We start from the raw sequence: 18,681 nt of genomic DNA on the forward strand, positions 1-18,681 counted from the left end.
GATTTACTTCCTGACTTTTCATTGACCTCCTATCTGCATCTTGATTTCAAATACTATACATCCTGATGATGACCTATCCTTTCAGCCCACTAGTCTTTCTGTTCTTATCAAAGAATTCCCCTAGGGCTACCAGGCTACCAATTACATCTTAATTCCCCATACTCTCCCTAAACTGTCAGGGTTCCATGGCCTATCATTCCACTGACAGTCACTCTCTTACAAATATCCTTAATTTCTTTCCCATCTTCCCCTCTGTCACAGTAGCCTGGCAAAATCCAGGTATCAGATTAAACCCAATCATCCACTAATTCCATACTGGTTTTGAATAGCTAAATGTTGTTGAGGGAAAAAAATTTACAAAATCATGTCAGCTGGTCTTGTTTTCAAATCATAACACAGATCTCAAACTACAACTTCTCTAGTAGGTTTGATTTTCCACTCTTCATAAGGACTATTTTACTCCTCTTTCTTCAAACCTTCAATAATGCCTCAGCCTCTTTATTACTCCCTCTTCTCTTACCTATCCTGAGTGATGATGGAATTTCACCTTTTCTTTATCTAAATTCTCCTATGTAGTCTATGGCTTTAACAACCATCTCTAGGACAAATCTCTCCTTACTCAGCTCCAGACTCCTAAACCCATGGAAATCTGCCAAGCATCTCAACCTTAACATGTCTAACACAGAACACTTGGTTATCCCTGCTCCATAAACCCATTCATCCCTCTATCTTCCCAATCTAAATAAAATGAACCGCATCCACTCAGTTCCTTAAATCCAAAACCCAAGGTCCTTCTTCATTTCTTTCCTTCACATTCTTCACATCTGATATATCAGCAAATCCTGATGCCTTAAAAATATAAATCAAATCCATCCACTTCCTTTTACCTCCTCTGCTATACTCTAGTCCAAGCTTGTCTCCATTAGAAACTGGTAAATTATTTAATGTGAAATGCAAAGAAACAGCAAGCCTAGGATAACCCCCACTTTCTGGAATGCACAACTCAGCAGACAGTGTGCTCCCATTCACTAAAATGACAAACATAGGAAGATGAACACGTCTTATGGGGGGAGACAGGAAGGCAGTGAAGGGGCATAGATGAAGGGCTCATATCTGAACATATTTAAATTTTAGGTTCCAATGGAAACCTATCAACTAGTGAGAATGTGTAAGCCACTTAATAGATACCTCCTGAAGCACAAGAGCTAACCTGGATTTGAGCCAGATTTGGGCATCATCGACATTACTGAGTCCAAGCAGTTAGATGAGATTACTTAGGAAGAAAATGGAGAATAAGAAAAAAATAAAGTCAAGAATAGAATGCTAAAAAATTACCCGCATTAAGGGATAGTGAAAACAGACAAAACTACAACTAAAACCACTCCGGAGATACTGTTCTATTAGAAGCTCAGTTTGGAGAAACTCCTAGAAATCATCAATTCAACTTCTCTCTGAAAAACAATTCTCTTCTACTTAGTCTAAATACATAAAATCATTTGGTCAATGTGATATTCATTTTTAAGATAACTTTAGTTGTATGAAGGTTTTTTTATGATAAGCAAAGTCTACTTTCCTATAGTTTCTCCTCAGTGGTCCCAGTTTTGGTCTGTGAGAGAATACTGATTTAGTATATTTTTCCTGCTGTGACAAATTTCACATATCTAAATTACTAATTTATTCAGTAAATATTGAGTCCCTATGGCAGTCAGGGGCTAGGTTCTAATTTTAACCCTCCTCAGGAAAAAAAAATATATATAAAAACTCCCTTCTAACTACAAACATCCAACCCCTTCAAAATGCAACATACAGATTCATCACCCTTCCCATCATTCCAGATACTATGTACTTTGACTAAGTGCTCAGAGTTTGATATCCAACAAAAATGACAGCAGTTGTAACATTAGATTCATAGCATTAAAGAAGATTTTTTTGAATTTCTATAAACTTATGATACTTTTAGAATTTAAAAATAAATGTTGAAAATGTTATATTCAAAATAGAATGCAATACTTTATCCTTTGACAAGAGCAAAGTAAAGTGCTTCATTTTATTTCTATCATAAATCCTTTCAGGAAAAAAGGGAGGTTATAAATACTAGATATATTATACACTATGTAAGTTGTTATATAAATTTCAAGGAAACTGGTTCCAATAAGACTATCAAATTTATGGGAACAAAATATAATAAGGGTAGATCCACTTATAGCCTAAACTCCACATGAAAATTTAAAATAAAGATTAGTCATTCATTATTTTAATATTTTTCTCAGTGAGGGGTACCCAGGTGGTTCAGTTGGTTAAGCGTCCAACTTTGGCTCAGGACATGATCTTGAGATTCTTGAGTTCAAGCCCCATGTCGGGCTCTGTGCTGAGAGCTCAAAGCCTGGAGCCTGCTTCAGATTCTGTGTCTCCCTCTCTGTCTGCTCCTCCCACACTCGTGCTCTATCTCTCTCTCAAAAATAAACATTAAACAATTTAAAATTTTTTTTTCACTGAGCACCTCTCATGCATCAGGTACTTTAGATAGGCAGGTAATATTGCTGGAGCAAAAGCAAAGAATTACAGAGATTTACCCGCCCTGTTTGAGTTTCAATGGGACAGATTTTAGATAGCACCTAAAAAGGAACTGACTGCTTCTAAACATAGTATGTCCATACTGTATAAATAAGTTAAGTGACTATTTGTCAAGGATAGGTTATGGGACACAAGCACTGTGGGAGAAGTTTCTGCCAACTCACCAACTCCTTAATTTTTGTGGAGTAAGTATTTCCAAGCTGCCTTCCACACACAGTTATACAGGTCTAGACAGGTGCTCCTGCTGCCATAGAAAGAGACTGTATTGCAGGGTTTCCCTGAAGACATATTACCAGGCAGACAGATTCAGAGCCTGAGGCCTTCCTGTTTAGGTCACTCCAAATCTGGCCACATGACTTAGATCTCAGGACACACTAAAGACTTAGCCTGTCAAGACACTTACTTGTCTGTGAAAACTGTTTTCCTAACCCTTTCTTAGAACAGATTGATTTTATTAAAAAGAGACTTTCATCCAAAAGATTACCTAAATTGAATTAATTATCTGTAAGTCCTAATGGCAAAGAAAAAAAAGGGCTTGTGTCAAGATTACAAGAGGTAGGGAATCACTGTGGGTGGGTGCAATGTTTTTGAGGAATAACTGGTCGAAACTCACTAAAACTTCAAAAAGCTTAGAAAATTTAATTCTAGAAATTTACTTAAAGAAACAATATTCTTTATTTGTGTGTTAAGAATTTGTTCAAGGACACTGATCACAGCACTGCTTGTAATAAAGAAATACTGGAGACAGTCTATTTGTTCAACAATAATGAATTAAAAATTACACAATGATACAAGTAATACATAAATATAAAATGAGTAGATTTACTAACATAAAAAGTTTGTGATATATTATTTTTTAATGTTCATTTATTTTATTTTTTATTTTTTTTAATGTTGATTCATTTTTGAGACAGAGAGAGAGAGAGCATGAGCATGGGAGGGACAGAGAGAGAGGGAGACACAGAATCTGAAGCAGGCTACAGGCTCTGAGCTGTTAGCATAGAGCCTGATGCGGCGCGCGAACTCATGAACCCCGAGATCACGACCTGAGCCGAAGTATGATGCTTTACCCACTGAGCCACCCAGGCGCCCCAATGTTTATTTTTGAGAGAGAGCACGTGCGTGCAAGGGAGACACAGAGAGAGAAGGAGACAGAGAATCTGTAGCAGACTCTGCACAGAGCCGATGTGGGACTCAAACTCACAAACTGTGAGTTCATGACCTGAGCCGAAACCAAGAGTCAGACGCTTAACCAACTAAGCCACCCAGGTGCCCCTGTGATATATTATTAAATGAAAAAAACTGAATTATCATACATATATATATACACACACACACTATATATATATAATGTATATTGCATGTGATTCTGTGTTTTTATATACTATGATTTATGTATATACCGTTAATGTTAGCTTTTAAAAGTCTACAAAAATATCTACAGCAATGTTTATCTTTTGGTAAAGAAGATAGAAGTAATTTTTCATTTCTTCCTATATCATAGTTTTCTAAAAATGGGTATGTTGCTTAAAATGTATTTTAAAAATAAAAGGTAGGAAAGAAGGCTATTTCTGCCAAGGCAAGGAAGAGAGAGGCACAATAGGAAGGAAGGCAAATCCTTCCTATCCTTGGATCTATGCTACTGCAGAAATAATAATAGGAAATTATTCCTGGAAAAAAAACTGCTAAGAGATCCAAGCATCTCCATCATCTAATACAATTAGTAGCTGAAAAACTTAAAATGTAAAAGTTGTTAATAATTTACTGAGGGGCACCCGGGTGGCTCAGTTAAGTGGCTGACTCTTGATTTCGGCTCAGGTCATGATCTCACAGTTCAGTTTGTGAGTTTGAGCCCCACATCCAGCTCTATGCTGACAATGAAGAGCCGACTTGGGATTCTCTCTCTCTCCCTCTCTCTGCCCCTCCCCCGCTTGCACATGTGCATGCATGCATGCACGCACTCTCTCTCTCTCAAATAAAGAAATAAACTTAAATAATTTATTGAAAGTTACATCTGTTAAAATAATTTAAGACACGCTTACATTGGATTCTCCCTGATACTGGTAAGGACTAAAAAAGTGGGGCAGGACAGCACAGGACACCTAAAAAAGGAGGTACATGTGTGTGCGAAATAACACACCGGTTCACGAGACAACACTAAAAGTCACATCCTTCTCAGGCAGTCCTGTTTACCTTAAATTAGAGGCACACAGAAGTAACTAGCTAATGCTATCTGCCTGAAATAATTAGTGTTTTGTTTATTTTAATTTATAATAGCATTATATAATACAGTCTATGGGACTCAGTTAACCTAGATAACAATAACCATGAGTCTAAAGTTCAGACAAAATGAGGGCAAGAAAAGGCACAGTAAGAAGAGTGTCCCAACAACCAAAAAAAGGACAGACTTTCTTTTTAGTTATTTACATTGTAGGGTGGCTGTGAGCCGAGTCATCTTCATAGTAAAGACAAATCAACCCTGGGTTCCGATTTGGAAAATATGACGGTAAGAGTAACGACCAGGAGGGGTAACCGGGAAAAAGTGCCTCTTAAAACTGGTGCCGAGAACTGAAGCTTACACGTACATTCAAATCCATCCAAAAAATCCCTCATCTCTAAGCAGAGGAGTGAGGCAACGAAGTCTCATCTGACCATAATTTGTACAGAGCTTATTATGTGGTAGGCAATGTGTTAAGAGCTGTGTGTGCAGCAATGAATTTAAAGGTACAGTGCCGAGGCAGCTTGGTATAGTAGAAACAACAGAGATTATAGTCAGAAGAGCTAGATTCAAATCCTCAGAATGCCGCTTACTAACAGTAAGATATAGGACAAATAGTAAGTTTTTTCTTGGGTAAACTAGAGATGATAACATACCTGTCCCTACTTCATAGGATTATTTTTAAAAACAAATAATATACTGATTATAGGAGAGCTAAACAAACATTAGTCACTCTTAGTCATTTTAATCTGATTTCGTTTTTGTAAAAATGTTGGAAGGTAGGGGCCAGTATGATTCATGGGCCCAAACACCTCCAAGGATAGATCAGGTTATCCGCCTGGCTTCCCAATTCATCTTCTCAAAATCTGAGTGGGAGATGATGACATTTAACAGAAATAGAGATATGTTTGACCTAAATTCATCTTGCCCTTTACAGAGACTTATCTACACTAACTTAAACAGTACTTCACATAACTGGAGAGCACTAGCCTTCTAATAACACTCAAATGTACAAATAGTCCAATACAGCCAAGTGAAAGTGCCTGCTCCAATTTATCTCAACTTGGACTAAGTTCTCAAATTGACAACAAAGCCCTGAAAATACATATTTTCACTTGTTAATAAGCTTCATGTTTCTCTTCCTGTGTATTTGGTATGAAACCACAATTTAAACCTGAGAAGTGAAACTTTTGTAAATTTTGAAAGCAAAACGAGAAAAGAAATCTAAGTCAATCTGCAGTCTATCCCATTTTATCAACAACACTGGAAATGATGGATAAAGTGAAAATGGTAAACCTATGTAATAAAAATAACAAGAACACTAAAATGTATTATAAGCCTAAGGTGAAGGCTATATCCACAGGTCAATTCTGGAAACAGAATTTATATACCTGCACCAGTGATGGCACTGTTTTATGTCTATCTTCACCAAGATGAAAGTATTTTAAAGACTTCTTTTATAGTTCTCAAAACATTTCTATGAAGACAGAAAAGAGTTTTGAAATAATTTGTCTTCAGCCATGATCCAGAGCATCACATCTACTGTCAGAACCATATTCTTTTTTTTTAGGTAGTCATAAAATAAGCCTACTTCTGCACAGTAAGAAAAACAAATACTAAATACGATTTAACCAGATGATTTATAAAATAGGAAACATCCATAACAGTATACTTCACCTTAATAACACATTTTCACATAACCTTACAAAATATTTAATTGTTATTGAACTTGATTTAATTAAAATCACAATGATCTGTACTCTTGCACCAGCCAATAAGATGGTATGATGGCAATGCCATGTCTTAGTTCTAATTCCTGACCCTGAAGTTTACAATTTAGCAGTATAGATAGGGTCAGGTGATTCAGTAAGGCAGAAATATTTAAGACTTCCTCTGATTACACAGATATTCACCTGGCTAAGTCCTCGTTTGCTTCAAGTCTTTGCTCAAATCTAACCTTTTCAATGAGGCGGACCCTGATGATCCTCTTAGAATTCCCCAACCTGACCCCTCCATACCATCCTGGCAATCCTGATCCCCCTTAACCTGCTCATCTTTTCCTTCTTTCCATATCATTAATCACCTGCTAACATATTACATAATTTTTATCATGTTTATTGTCTCTCTCTCCTACTAGAATCTAAGTTCCATAAGAGCAAGAATCTTGGTCTTCCTCTTCACAGACCCCAAGGCCTCAAAACAGTATCTGGCACATAAGAGGCCCTCACTAAATATTGGTTAAATGTTAAATACACCTTTCCACCCTGTCATCACCCTGCTCCATCACAGCTCCCCATTGATCAATGTGCCTCAGCCTAACCATACTCATAGGAAAACAAACAGAGCTGGAAATCTATGGAGGCTCTACTTTAGAGCAGAAGAGGGAGAGAAAAAAAGGGGGAGGGTAGAAGAAAGGGAGGGAAGGAGGCTTTAAAAGTATTCCCCGTCTATGTCCCTGATAACCCCATCCTAAGTTTTTGCCCTTTATCTTTCTAAATTTTCAATACCTCCCAAATTCTTTGTCTTGATTTTATTCCCTGTGGAATTGTGTCTCAAAATTCAGCAACACTCCTGGTCACTTGGGTGATAAAACAATCTTGAAGAATAATAACTGAAAAGCTATAATCATTCTCGATGGGAGGAAAAAAACAGAAGCAGTGGAAGAAACTGCTGGAAGAAGCAGTGGAAGAAGTCTGTCTCATTTCTTCTTCCTTTCATAGCTAAGCTGCTTCAAGGAGGGTTCTACATTCCCTTAACTTTCTTACTTACCATTCATACCTCAAATTTTACTCTTTTTAAAAAATTAATTTTAATTTTAATTCAAATATAGCCGACACACAGCATTACATTAGTTTCAGGTGTACAACATAGTGATTCAACAACTCTGTAAGTTATGCTATGCTCACAAATATAGCTATTGTCACCATATAACACTTTACAATACCACTGACCATGTTCTCTATGTTGTACCTTTCATTCCTATGATGTATTCATTCCATAACTGGAAGCCTGTACCTCCCACTTCCCTTTACCCATTTTGCCCATCCCTTTCCCCCACTCCCCCCTCCCCTCTGGCAACTACCAGTTGTTCTCTGTTTTTATGGGTCTGTTTCTGCTTTTTTAATTTGTTTGTTCATTTTTCAGATTCCACATATAAGTGAAATCATATGGTATTTGTCTTTCTCTGTCTGACTTAACTTCACTTAGCATAATATCCTCTAAGTCCATCCATGTCATCGCAAATGTTAAGATTTCATCCCTTTTTATGGCTGAGTAATATTCCACTTATATGCAGGTATGATATATATACATATATATACATACATGTGTGTGTATATATAGTCTATCACATCATACTTACCAATTTATCTATCGATGGACACTTGGGATACTTCCATATCTTGGCTACTGTAAATAATGCTGCAATAAACACAGGTGTGGATATATTTTTTTGAATTAGTGTTTTCCTTTTCTTTGCGTAAATACCCAGTAGAGGAATTACTGGGTCATATGGCATTTCTATTTTTAATTTTTTGAGGAATCTCCATACTGTTTTATACAGTGGCTGTATCAATTTACATTCTCACCAACAAGTTCCTTTTTCTCCACATCCTTGCCAACATTTGTTATTTCTGTTCTTTTTTTGATATCAGCCATTCTGACTGGTGTAAGGTGATACCTCACTGTAGTTTTGATTTGCATTTCCCTGATGATTACTGATACTGAATCTTTTGTTCTTAATCAACCCTTTCGACTCCTTACTTACACGACCACTATGTTGCTCACTCCTTCAAAACATATTGAGCACATACTATCTGGGAGGGACTGTGCTAGGCTAGCTGATTCAACAGTAGATGCAAGATCCCTGTTCTCATGCAGTCTGAATAGAGCAGGAGATTGACAGCAACGATGATATGTGATGAATGATGAGTAAGAGGGTAAGAAATCATTCAGCAAATAAACATGACCTTATTTAAGGGACAGAAAAGGCCTCCCTGAAAATGCAGTTTTTAAAAACAAATTTAAAGAGAAGATAGGTGAAAAAGAAGCAGCGGCAAAGTATTCTAAGAAAAGGAAATACTATCTGCAAAAACCTGAAGGACAGACAGTAGAGTGCATATAAGGAACTGAATGAAATTCAGTATGGTTAAAATGTCAGGATAGGCAAGGTCTTAAAGTGTATGATATTCTAAGGCTTTACTCCATAGACAAAGAGAAGGAGGAATGACACAAACTTCAGATTTATATTTTTTGAAGATCAACATATTTTCCTTATTGCAGTCAGAGCAAAGGGGAACAAGAATAGATGCAGGAGATGACAGAGATCATGATTTCTATGGAATTCTTGATTTTTTTTTTTCTTAATGTTTATTTGTGAGAGAGAGAGGGAGAGAACATGAGCAGGGGAGAGAGGGAGACAGAGGATACAAGGTGGGCTCTGTGCCAAGTGGACAGCCTGATGCGGGGCTTGAACTCACCAACTGTGATAATATGACTGAGCTGAGGTTGGACACTTAACTGACTGAGCCACCCAGGCGCCCCAAAACTCTTGATTTCTATGAAAAGTTTCTCTTTTGTTTGTTCTTTGTTTCTTCTCAGACACCTTCAATGTCATTTTCTTCTGCCACCTCTCTTAAGACTACAGCATTTCCTCAACTCTCCTATAAACTCTCTTGGGTGACCTCACCTATACTTCACAGGTACCACCCCATAAAGTGATGATGACTCCCAAACCTGTATCCCCAGTTCATCTCTCAAGTCCAGAGCTGCACTGTGCTACCATCTGTCAGACATATCCACCTATCAATGTCATATGTTGAAAACCATACACAAGATCCAAACCCATAAATTTAGTATTTTCTAATTCTGTTGATGGCAGCAATATAGTCACCCAAATCAGACTTTTAAATGCCACTGATTACTTGTCCTTCCCCCAACTAATCACCAGGTAATTTTGATCATCTTCTAAATATGACTCATCCATCCCTTCCTTTTATCTCCAGTTCCAATGCCTAAATTTAGGCTTATATGAACTCTCATTTGGATAATTCAGTGACTGGTCTTTATACTTCCAGTAACTTTAATCTATCCACTACACTGTGAGAGATTCTCTTCTACAGTGTTTTCTCAATTTATAGGAAGAAGTCCAGATTCTTTGACATAGGTCCATTATCTGGTCCTTTTCTGCCCAAAAATAGCCTGTGTTCTCCATCTATGACATCTCTGCCAGATTTGGTCACTCCAAATCCCTCAAAATTCATCGTGGCTTCTCAAGATACCAGGTGTTTGCACACACTATTCCCAGAGCCTGAAATATCTTTCCCATCTTGTCCACCTGAAAATCACCCTGCATTCTTTTAAAATCCAGTTAATGTCCTTTCTTCCATTAATCCTCCCTGGTTCACATCATACTTCTCTCTCCTCTCCTCCCTTCCCCTATCCCCAGTAAAAACAGAGTTGGGTATTTCTTTGACTTCACTTCTACTATTGCACTTACCACATTATAACTGTTTATATGTCTGTTTTCCCAACTAAATTACATGTTCCTTGTTGACAGTGTACTTTCTCTTTCTTGTGTTTGGATCCCCATCCCCTAACATCCAATTGGCATTCAACAAATATTTCCAGAATAAATGAATCTATATACAATGGGATCCTGGAATATGTTTCAAAGTGCCTCATGTCTTTTCAGAATTGTGACTTCTGGCTTAAGGGAGAGAAAAGGAGGGCATATATAAAAGAGGGATTCACCACAGTGGACCCAGTTCACCCAGGACCCAGAAGAACCCATGGAAGTGATAAAACTACATGATAAAGATTTCCACACAAATTATACATTATTCATAATTGCAAAAAAATTATTTTAATCGAAAAAAAAATGAATCTTAGAAAGATTCACTAAATGGGTGTTTGTTCAACAGACCCTTTAAAAATAGATCCTTCAAAACTGGTATTTTTGGATAATATTTAATTACCAGGGAAACTACTAGCCATCCCAATTCAAGCAGAAAAAAGAGATACATTGCAGTCCTAATTTTATATAAATCATTTTTAGAAACATATTGGTTTAAAAATATCAGGAAAGGGGTGCCTAGGGGGCTCAGTCAAGCATCTGACTCTTGGTTTCAGCTCAGGTCATGATCTCACTAGAAACTGAGCCCCACATCAGGTTCTGCACTGACAGCATGGAGCCAGCTCGGATTCTTTCTCTCCCTCTCTCTTTGCCCCTCCCCAGCTCAAGCTCTCTCTCTCAAAATAAATAAACTTAAAAAAACTAAACAAACAAAAACAGGAAAAAAGCCAAAATAAATTATGTTGAATTATTAACAGCATTATCTCTGGGTAATTTTCCATAACTAATGCCATTCAATAATTTATTGAGCATCCATCTGTTATCACACAGTGATGAACAAGAGACATCTATTCCTGCCCTCCTGCAGCTAAACATGTCATACTTGTATAATCAATCAGAAAAAGCAATGCAGGTTAGAAAAATACATGGGCTCTAAATTTATATCCCACAAAAGGTAAAAAAAAAAAAAAAAAAAAAAAAAAAAAAAAGATTTCTAGACCTTCTCTGGAATGGAGGTTGGGAACAATTTCGATACAGAAATTTCGATAAAGACCACCACAATGGCTTGTACTGTTAACTATGAACTGTATCATGATGCTGTACTCTCTAGATCACTTGACATGTCTAGATCTTCTGTGGACAGAAGATAGTGAACACACTGTATCTCCAGACCTCTTCCTGCTGGCAGATTTAAATATTAACATTAATTACAAATAAAATTTGCCCAGCTTAAATTTAATCTTTATCCATCTTCCACCACATTTCCTTTCTCTTTTGTGTTTCTTCCCCCTGCACCATTTCCTGCTCTTGCCCTATTTGTCTAAAAGAATACTTATCCTTTCAACCAGGGAATCGCCAGATTGAGCTCTCCCCTACTGGAGATTCTCAGCAAAGACAGGAGCTTCAGAGGAGATCCGTGTTTTCAAAGAACATATATATAATTCACAAAGATTCTCAAAGGTGTAGTCCTTCTGAAGTTCCTGCTTCCTAAGATACCTGCTTTTCCTGGCAAGAATAAAATCCTGTTCCAGATGGTTGCTGGAGCTGTAATATTTATAAAGAAAAGTACAAATAATACCTGACTACAACAGCAACTAATGTACCTTCATTACTCTTCACTGTTATTATTTTACTAACTTATATCACTGACTGAAAATACTTCTAAAACTTTCAAGGATTTTCAGTTCATCAGAAACAGAGTGATAAACAGCAAAATTGCTCTGAGCTCCAAAACTTCAGCACTACATCCCAAATGTTACATGTTTTTAGGAATATTAAGGAGTAAATACAAACTGACAAAATCCTGTAGGATTCAGAGAGCTGAAAAAGGATATGCTATGAAATATTCTTTCAGAAATATTTTTCCTAGAGAACTCAAATAATTGAAGTTTGTACTAAAAATACATGGCAGGATATCATAATAGGAATTACAGAGAAACACAGAGTATTAAGTGCTAATTTAATGTTGTGATGTTGAAAGAATATGCCCAGACAACGAGGTGACAGAATTACTGATAGTTATTTATTCATTCATTTATTCATTCATTCAATCTTCAAATTTTTAGAAGCACTTACTCTATGCCAGACATAATTCCAGGCGCTGTTAGAAATAGAGCAGTGAACAAAACACATAAAACTCCTGCCCTCATTGAGTACATTAGTGGATTGAAACAGATAATAAACAAGAAAAAAATAAGTAAAAGATGTTACATGATAATTAAGTACAAGAAAAAAAAAAGTAGGAAAAAAAGATGGAGGGTGTAAAAGCAAGGGGGGAAGGGAGCAAGCTGTGGCTGTCTGAGGAAAACATTCTGAGCAGAGAAAATAGGAAGAACACACAAAGACCCAAAGGTAGGAAGATGCTTATTATGCATGTTTAAGGAAGAGCAAACAGGCCAGTGTGGCTAGAACAGAATGAAGAGGGGAAAGAGTAACAGATGAGGGGGGAGAGATAAGCAGGAAGGGCTGGGGATTCCTGGAGGAGCCTTTGAGTAAGGTTTTTGTGGACAGGTAAGACAGCAACAGGTGAAAGCGGGGGAGGGTGTTGGGAGGTGATTCCAGGTAATCAGAACAAAGGGAAACGAAAGACAGGGAACCAGGATTTTGAGCACGTTTAGCAATCAAAGGCTGCCCAAGCATGGATGAGTATAAGTGTGAGGGAGCATGAATGTGGGGAGGGAAGGAGATGGGGTGGGGCGAAGGGGGGTGAAGATGATATATGATAAATATTCAGTCACTGATCCTCTGTTTAGGAGCTATGGAAGAGAGACACAGGGCAGGGAGGCACCAGGCTAAAGGACAAGCATTACCTTTCCTTTTAATATAACCCTTTGCTTTTCCTGCAAGAATAAAATCCTGCTCCGGACAGTTGCTTTAGTTATTATACTTATAAAGAAAAAAGGTGGGGATCTTGAGATTTTTGTGGAGAAAACACTTTAAATTTTATTGTAGTAGAGAAAAAATATACAAGAACTGGAATTTAGACTATTTCATTAATATGAACTAAATTCAACTGATCTCATACATAGTGAATCATAAAACGAAAATGACTAAAAAGTGGGACTGAGAAAGCAAGAAGGAATTTCAATTTTTCAAGAGCATTCCACAAAATGGCTAACCCATAGCTAAACAATGAAGAGTTAATTACCTCTAATTCTACGTAAAGAAGAGGATTCTGTTATAATTATCCATTTTGAATTCAAAGGTATTCAGAGCAAGAATTGGGACTTTCCTCACAGTTCAATACCCCATGCCTAGAACAGCGCCTAGTATAGAAAATTCAAATGCCCTTTTAATGAATAAAAAGCCTACCCATCACAGTCCATTTCAGTAAAATGACATATGCCATTTTGAATTGTTATTAATAGATTCATCATATACCATCATGAATTATTATTATTAATAGAATATTAAACACAGGCAGAAAAGGAGAAAAAAAAAAAAGGATGTTTTCTTTCCATTTTACCATCCATGCAAAACAACGACAAACCCCAGAGGAATCTACCAGTAAATCACCCATATGACACAGGCTATTTCAACTATATGCAGAGGTGTTGTCTGGAACAATGGGATAAATATCATGATTAAATCCAATAAACAAAGCTGTTACAAAATCAAAGGAAATTTCCCTCAATATATCCATACGAATTGCATTAACACTCCCTTTTTGGAAGAGAAAACAAAAAGCATATAAGAATGTGAAACGATCTCTTTCCTTTTAATCCTTCAAGAACTCAGTGTATTTACGGAATTCAGTTTGCTTCTCTATGACTTCTCTTTAATCTCAAATTAAGAGTACCTTACCCTCCTGCCTGTTTCAACTAATGCAAAAGAGTACAATTAAAAAGACAACAGCTCTTATCCTCTCTTGGTCGGGGATGTTATAAATCCCTGAGAGAGGAACTGCTAAAGTAGAAGAATAAACAAACAAACAAACAAACAAACTCAACCAAATACAAATGATGAAACATCTAGCAGAAAAAGCAGAATTCTACATAGGATAATGTTTGCGCACACGTCATTTTGCTCAGCATCAGACTACTTACAGTTAAACCAGACAGACCCCCTTTCACATGACTTTTTAAATCAAGCTCATCCATTTAAAAGTTTTCTTTAAATGCAAATGCATAATGTCAATATGCTTTCCCATCGACTGTCTTTCAGGAAGCATTTTTCCATGCTAAGACTAGCATCCTCAACTGCAACTCTATATTCGAACTCCCCTCACAACACAAACGAAAAAAGCTTTTATACTACCAAAAAAAAAAAAAAAAGGGTACGACAGTGGGTTTTGCAAAGGTGTGTGGTTAGTTCTGCATGTTGTGAGCGATCAGAGCAAGCTATGACTAAAAGGCGCTCAGAACTGAGTGAAAAAGGAACCCCGACCCCTTCATCTCCAAGATGCAACAATAAAGGCATCCTCCCTACGCCTCCTACTTCGCTAGAAAGTAGCCCTACTCCCGGGAGCCAGCCGACCGCAGGAAAGGAGCCCGCCGCCGGGCCGGGCCTGCCTCACCTTATAGACGTCTCCGTAGGTGCCGCTGCCGACCCTCTGAACGAGCTCGTAGTCCTGCTGCGGGTTCCGCCTCAGGATGTCCGCGACAGGCCGCAGCGGGGCCTCCATCTTCGCTCAGGGCCCGCGCCCCGCCGGTTCTGCCCGCGGCGCCCGGATCGATTCCCGCTAACGAGAACGAGCGGCGCCGCTTCCCAACATGGAGCCTCTGCCCGCAACTCCGCCTGCACCAGGGACAAGCAAAGGCTACAACCCCGAGCGGCCCAGCCCCTTCCCTTCCGCCCCGCCGCGGGCCGCGGAGAAGCGGGCCTGGAAGGGTCCGCGGCGTCCCCGCAGTCCCGTTCCGGCCGCGGCCCTTCCCCCTCCCGGCCGCCCGCGAACCGCCGGGGCCTGGGACTGGCTCGGCACCCGAGGGGGGCGGCCCCGCTCTTTGTTGAGCGCCGACCCGGGACCTACTTCCTCCCCGGCGTCCGCGTCCTGCTTCCCGGCGTCCGCCGGCCGCTCCCGGTCTTGCGCCGCCGCCTCCCGCCGCACCGCACGTCCTCTCGCAGGCGGCGGAGGCGCGTACCGCCGCCGCCGCCGCCGCCGCACCACGTCTCCCACCCGGGGCTGCGTCACCGGGTGAAACGTTCCTGGCCAGCGTGGGTCTGCGCCCAGCGGCCCGCCCGAGCGCTCCGGCCACGGGACCAGAGTGCCGCCCTGAGGCCTGGTCGGGACACGACACCCTCCGGGCCGGGCCACCGCGCCCCCCAGCCCCCCCACGGCCGGCCGCGTCCTTTCGGGGGCCCAGCCTCTCCTACCCACTCTCAGATTAGGACCCCCCACGCTCACCCCGTGAGCCGACCGGCCTCTGCTAAACCTCCCCCAGATCCGTCAGGTAAATTTGGAGGGTGACGGGTAGAGGGAGAAGGGTGGGCACGAGGGCAGCCTTTCCAGTTCAGCACGGGAAAGGTACCGAGGGCACTGGGCCAGAAGTTACCTGGCAGTGGGGCACCAGGGAAGGAGGTGGGGGAGTGCCGGCTTAACTAAGCCGCGGCACACCCGACTGCACCTTCCTGTTTTGCAAACCATTCCCAGTGGTACCAGCTTGAGGCTGCACTACGCAGCTGCGCAACCTGTCTCCTACTGAGTTTTTCCACATTTCTGAAAGCCTGAATTCCTAGGAAGTCACAGTGGCCTTTATCCCTGTTGGGCACACGCAGTGCCTTGCCGCGGGGATTGCTCCTTAGATTGGATGAGTTCTTCAGAAGCTGAAACAAAATCAAGAGACCACTACCTGATTCTGGCTCTACTTCTTCCTCAGTAGGTGATCTGGGACAAGACATCGTAGTTGACAATATCTCAATATAATTATCTGCAGCTTGAAGAGGATAAGGTTTTGCATCTGACAGCCAAGCAAGTGTTTGTGAGGCATTTTACGGGATTACAAAGAGGATTTTCAAATATAAGAAGTTGTAAAATACTTCACAGTGCATAGAATATGGAACAGGAGTTCAAGGAAGTAATTTGGCTGGTATTTCACAAGCTATTTTGCAGTTCTAGTTCCAGCGTTGTTTGGAAGGTAGAAATAAAGTTGCCAGGTTTATGTGTACTGGTAAAAATATTCCTAGAATCCAGTAGAGGTTTTGAACAGGAAAGCCAGATGAACACTCAGCCAGTGCATTTAGTAACTGAAAAATCACAAAAGAGCAAGTTACAGATGTTGGCTTGTGGTTTTGAACATCCAATTCAATTCTGTTCTTGGGCAATATACTCCTTGTTGATCGTTGTAATTAGTTGTATAATGTAGAAATTAAATTTACACCTTAACAGGACAAGGAATATATGTATTTTCTTGTGCTCCATGCACAAAGGGCACTTATTTAGGGAGTATAAGTAAGCTCAGACTTACATGCTCTATGGACAAAGCCTATGTGTTTGCTGCATTGAAAAAATTGTTGAAGAACAGTTCCTTCTTTCAAAGCTTCTTGGCACTTGTTTTGGTGGGCACATACTTTTGGCTTCAATGACTCAAAATCTTTTCAAATGTTCTATTGGTATCCTAGTACTTGTTTGCTGTCATAGATTCTTTTTTTTTCCCTTTGACCCTATAAGGGTTGATCCTATCTCTAGTCTGAAATTTATTCTTATTCTTATTTATACTTGCATTATTCCAGAGAATTTGAGGCAGCATACAGAATATATGTATTATAACACAAGATAAAAGTAAGTAAAGGAAGAAATAGGTGTGACGTTAAAGAGAGGAAAAATAGGATACCAGAACAATGCAACAAATTGCCCAAAGTAGAGGGTTTTATAGTGTTTTTGAGATCACCATGAAGCAATTGGTCAAGAGAGGCACTTCTTGTGCTGATACTAAGACTTTAGAAAAGTTTACCTCATGGGCCTTCATAAAGTGGAAAATTTGAATTCCCAGTTTGAAACAAGGATAAATGTCTGATAATCCTTCAAGCATGTTATTCTTGAAACACAGTGTTTGATATGAATTGGGCAATAAAAAGTTTGAGGTCATAAGCTTCAACAAGACTCTGGAATGCACATGTTTTATGTTTCCAACAATGGCAGATCCATATGCTTTGACCATCAACCCAGAGGTACATAGCATGGAAAAGTTGAAATTCTACGTGGTGGTTAAAAAATGTGTCTGCTATAATCATTACTTGTACCACAATTGATGCAAAGAGGAAAACATTTGCTTTATTCTAACTCCAAAGGAATCTTAAGGATTTAAAAATAGTGGTTGAGTTCATTTAAACAAGATCAGTGAAATCATAGCTGGTGGGTTAAATATTACATGATTGGTAGAGAAATTCAAATTCAATTTGCATGAAATAAACATGTGGTATGTAAACTTAATCTTACCTCCTAAATAAGCACATAGTTTTAGTAATAAAAAATAATATAATAATAAAGAATAATAAAAAATTATAGCTAACAGGAATTTCTTACAAGCTACCCAGCTTTATAACAAGGTATGGAATAAGGAAAAATATGGCTTGGTAGGCCCTCCATCCCAGCCTCATTATCATATATTCTTTGTGTCTCCATAATGTCTTAAATGCAAATATCTTCCAGGTTTTATTCTTATCTACATAATAACCTGTGATGGTTTGCTGTCTGCTTTGTAGTGTTTTTCCATTCTGTCAAATTTCTTTAGTAAAATGCTGATTGTAATCTGTGGCTTCTGGTTTCAACTGGACATAAAATTTTTTAACTTCTACATAGGTAAGTTTCCCAATTACTATCCAAAACACAAAAGCTAATTAAAGCTCTCAAGTGTGACAACAGATCACAAGGACAGTTTTTGTCTATGGAACATATAGGCTTAACTTATATGATCTCCTGATGAACCTTCCAGCATAAACTAGTTGCAAAATGTAACCCTGTGTGATTGAGCTTATTGCCCCATAGGTTTGTTAGATATAAATTAATTAAATTTTGGAAGACATCTGCCACAGTTATGACTTATATTTTCAAATAGTTAAACTATTCTTTTTGTTACTAATTAGGGTCAGTTGTCTGTTGAGGCAAAAACCATGTTTTCAAAGCAGAAGAATTCTATCTTGCTCTGGATAGCAGTAGCACATGGATCTCATTCAGAATCAGTATCAGGTCATCATGATGGGAGTTTCAGTAAAGAAGAGTTGGGGGCTCCTGGCTGGCACTGTCAGTGGAGTATGCGACTCTTGATCTCGGGGTTGTAGGTTCAAGTCCCACGATGGGTGTAGAGATTACCTACAATCTTTAAAAATACAAATAAATAAACAAATAAATAAATAAATAAAATTTTAAAAATCAAAAAAG

General features: G+C 39.0%; 2 protein-coding genes across 8 annotated transcripts in view; one reads left to right on the forward strand and one right to left on the reverse strand.

Moving 5' to 3' along the window:
* MAP4K5 (mitogen-activated protein kinase kinase kinase kinase 5) overlaps positions 1-15,101 on the reverse strand; it is a 113,344-nt gene extending 98,243 nt beyond the window's left edge. For 3 of the 5 annotated variants that reach the window (XM_043556111.1, XM_043556110.1, XM_043556112.1), the window contains exon 1: positions 14,881-15,095. In XM_043556111.1, the coding sequence (XP_043412046.1) occupies positions 14,881-14,988 (108 nt within the window). In that variant the 5' untranslated portion in view covers positions 14,989-15,095. Of the gene's footprint in view, positions 1-14,880 lie in introns of all 5 variants that reach the window. The other 2 variants (XM_043556109.1, XM_043556108.1) reach the window with 1 other exon arrangement.
* Positions 15,102-15,602: 501 nt separating this feature from the next.
* ATL1 (atlastin GTPase 1) overlaps positions 15,603-18,681 on the forward strand; it is an 84,750-nt gene continuing 81,671 nt past the window's right edge. For all 3 annotated transcript variants that reach the window (XM_043556113.1, XM_043556114.1, XM_043556115.1), the window contains exon 1: positions 15,603-15,754. The gene's annotated coding sequence lies outside the window, so the exon portion shown is untranslated. The remainder of the gene's footprint in view (positions 15,755-18,681) is intronic.

The sequence above is a fragment of the Prionailurus bengalensis genome, chromosome B3 (assembly GCF_016509475.1).
Source record: "Prionailurus bengalensis isolate Pbe53 chromosome B3, Fcat_Pben_1.1_paternal_pri, whole genome shotgun sequence".
Classification (NCBI taxonomy): Eukaryota; Metazoa; Chordata; class Mammalia; order Carnivora; family Felidae; genus Prionailurus; species Prionailurus bengalensis.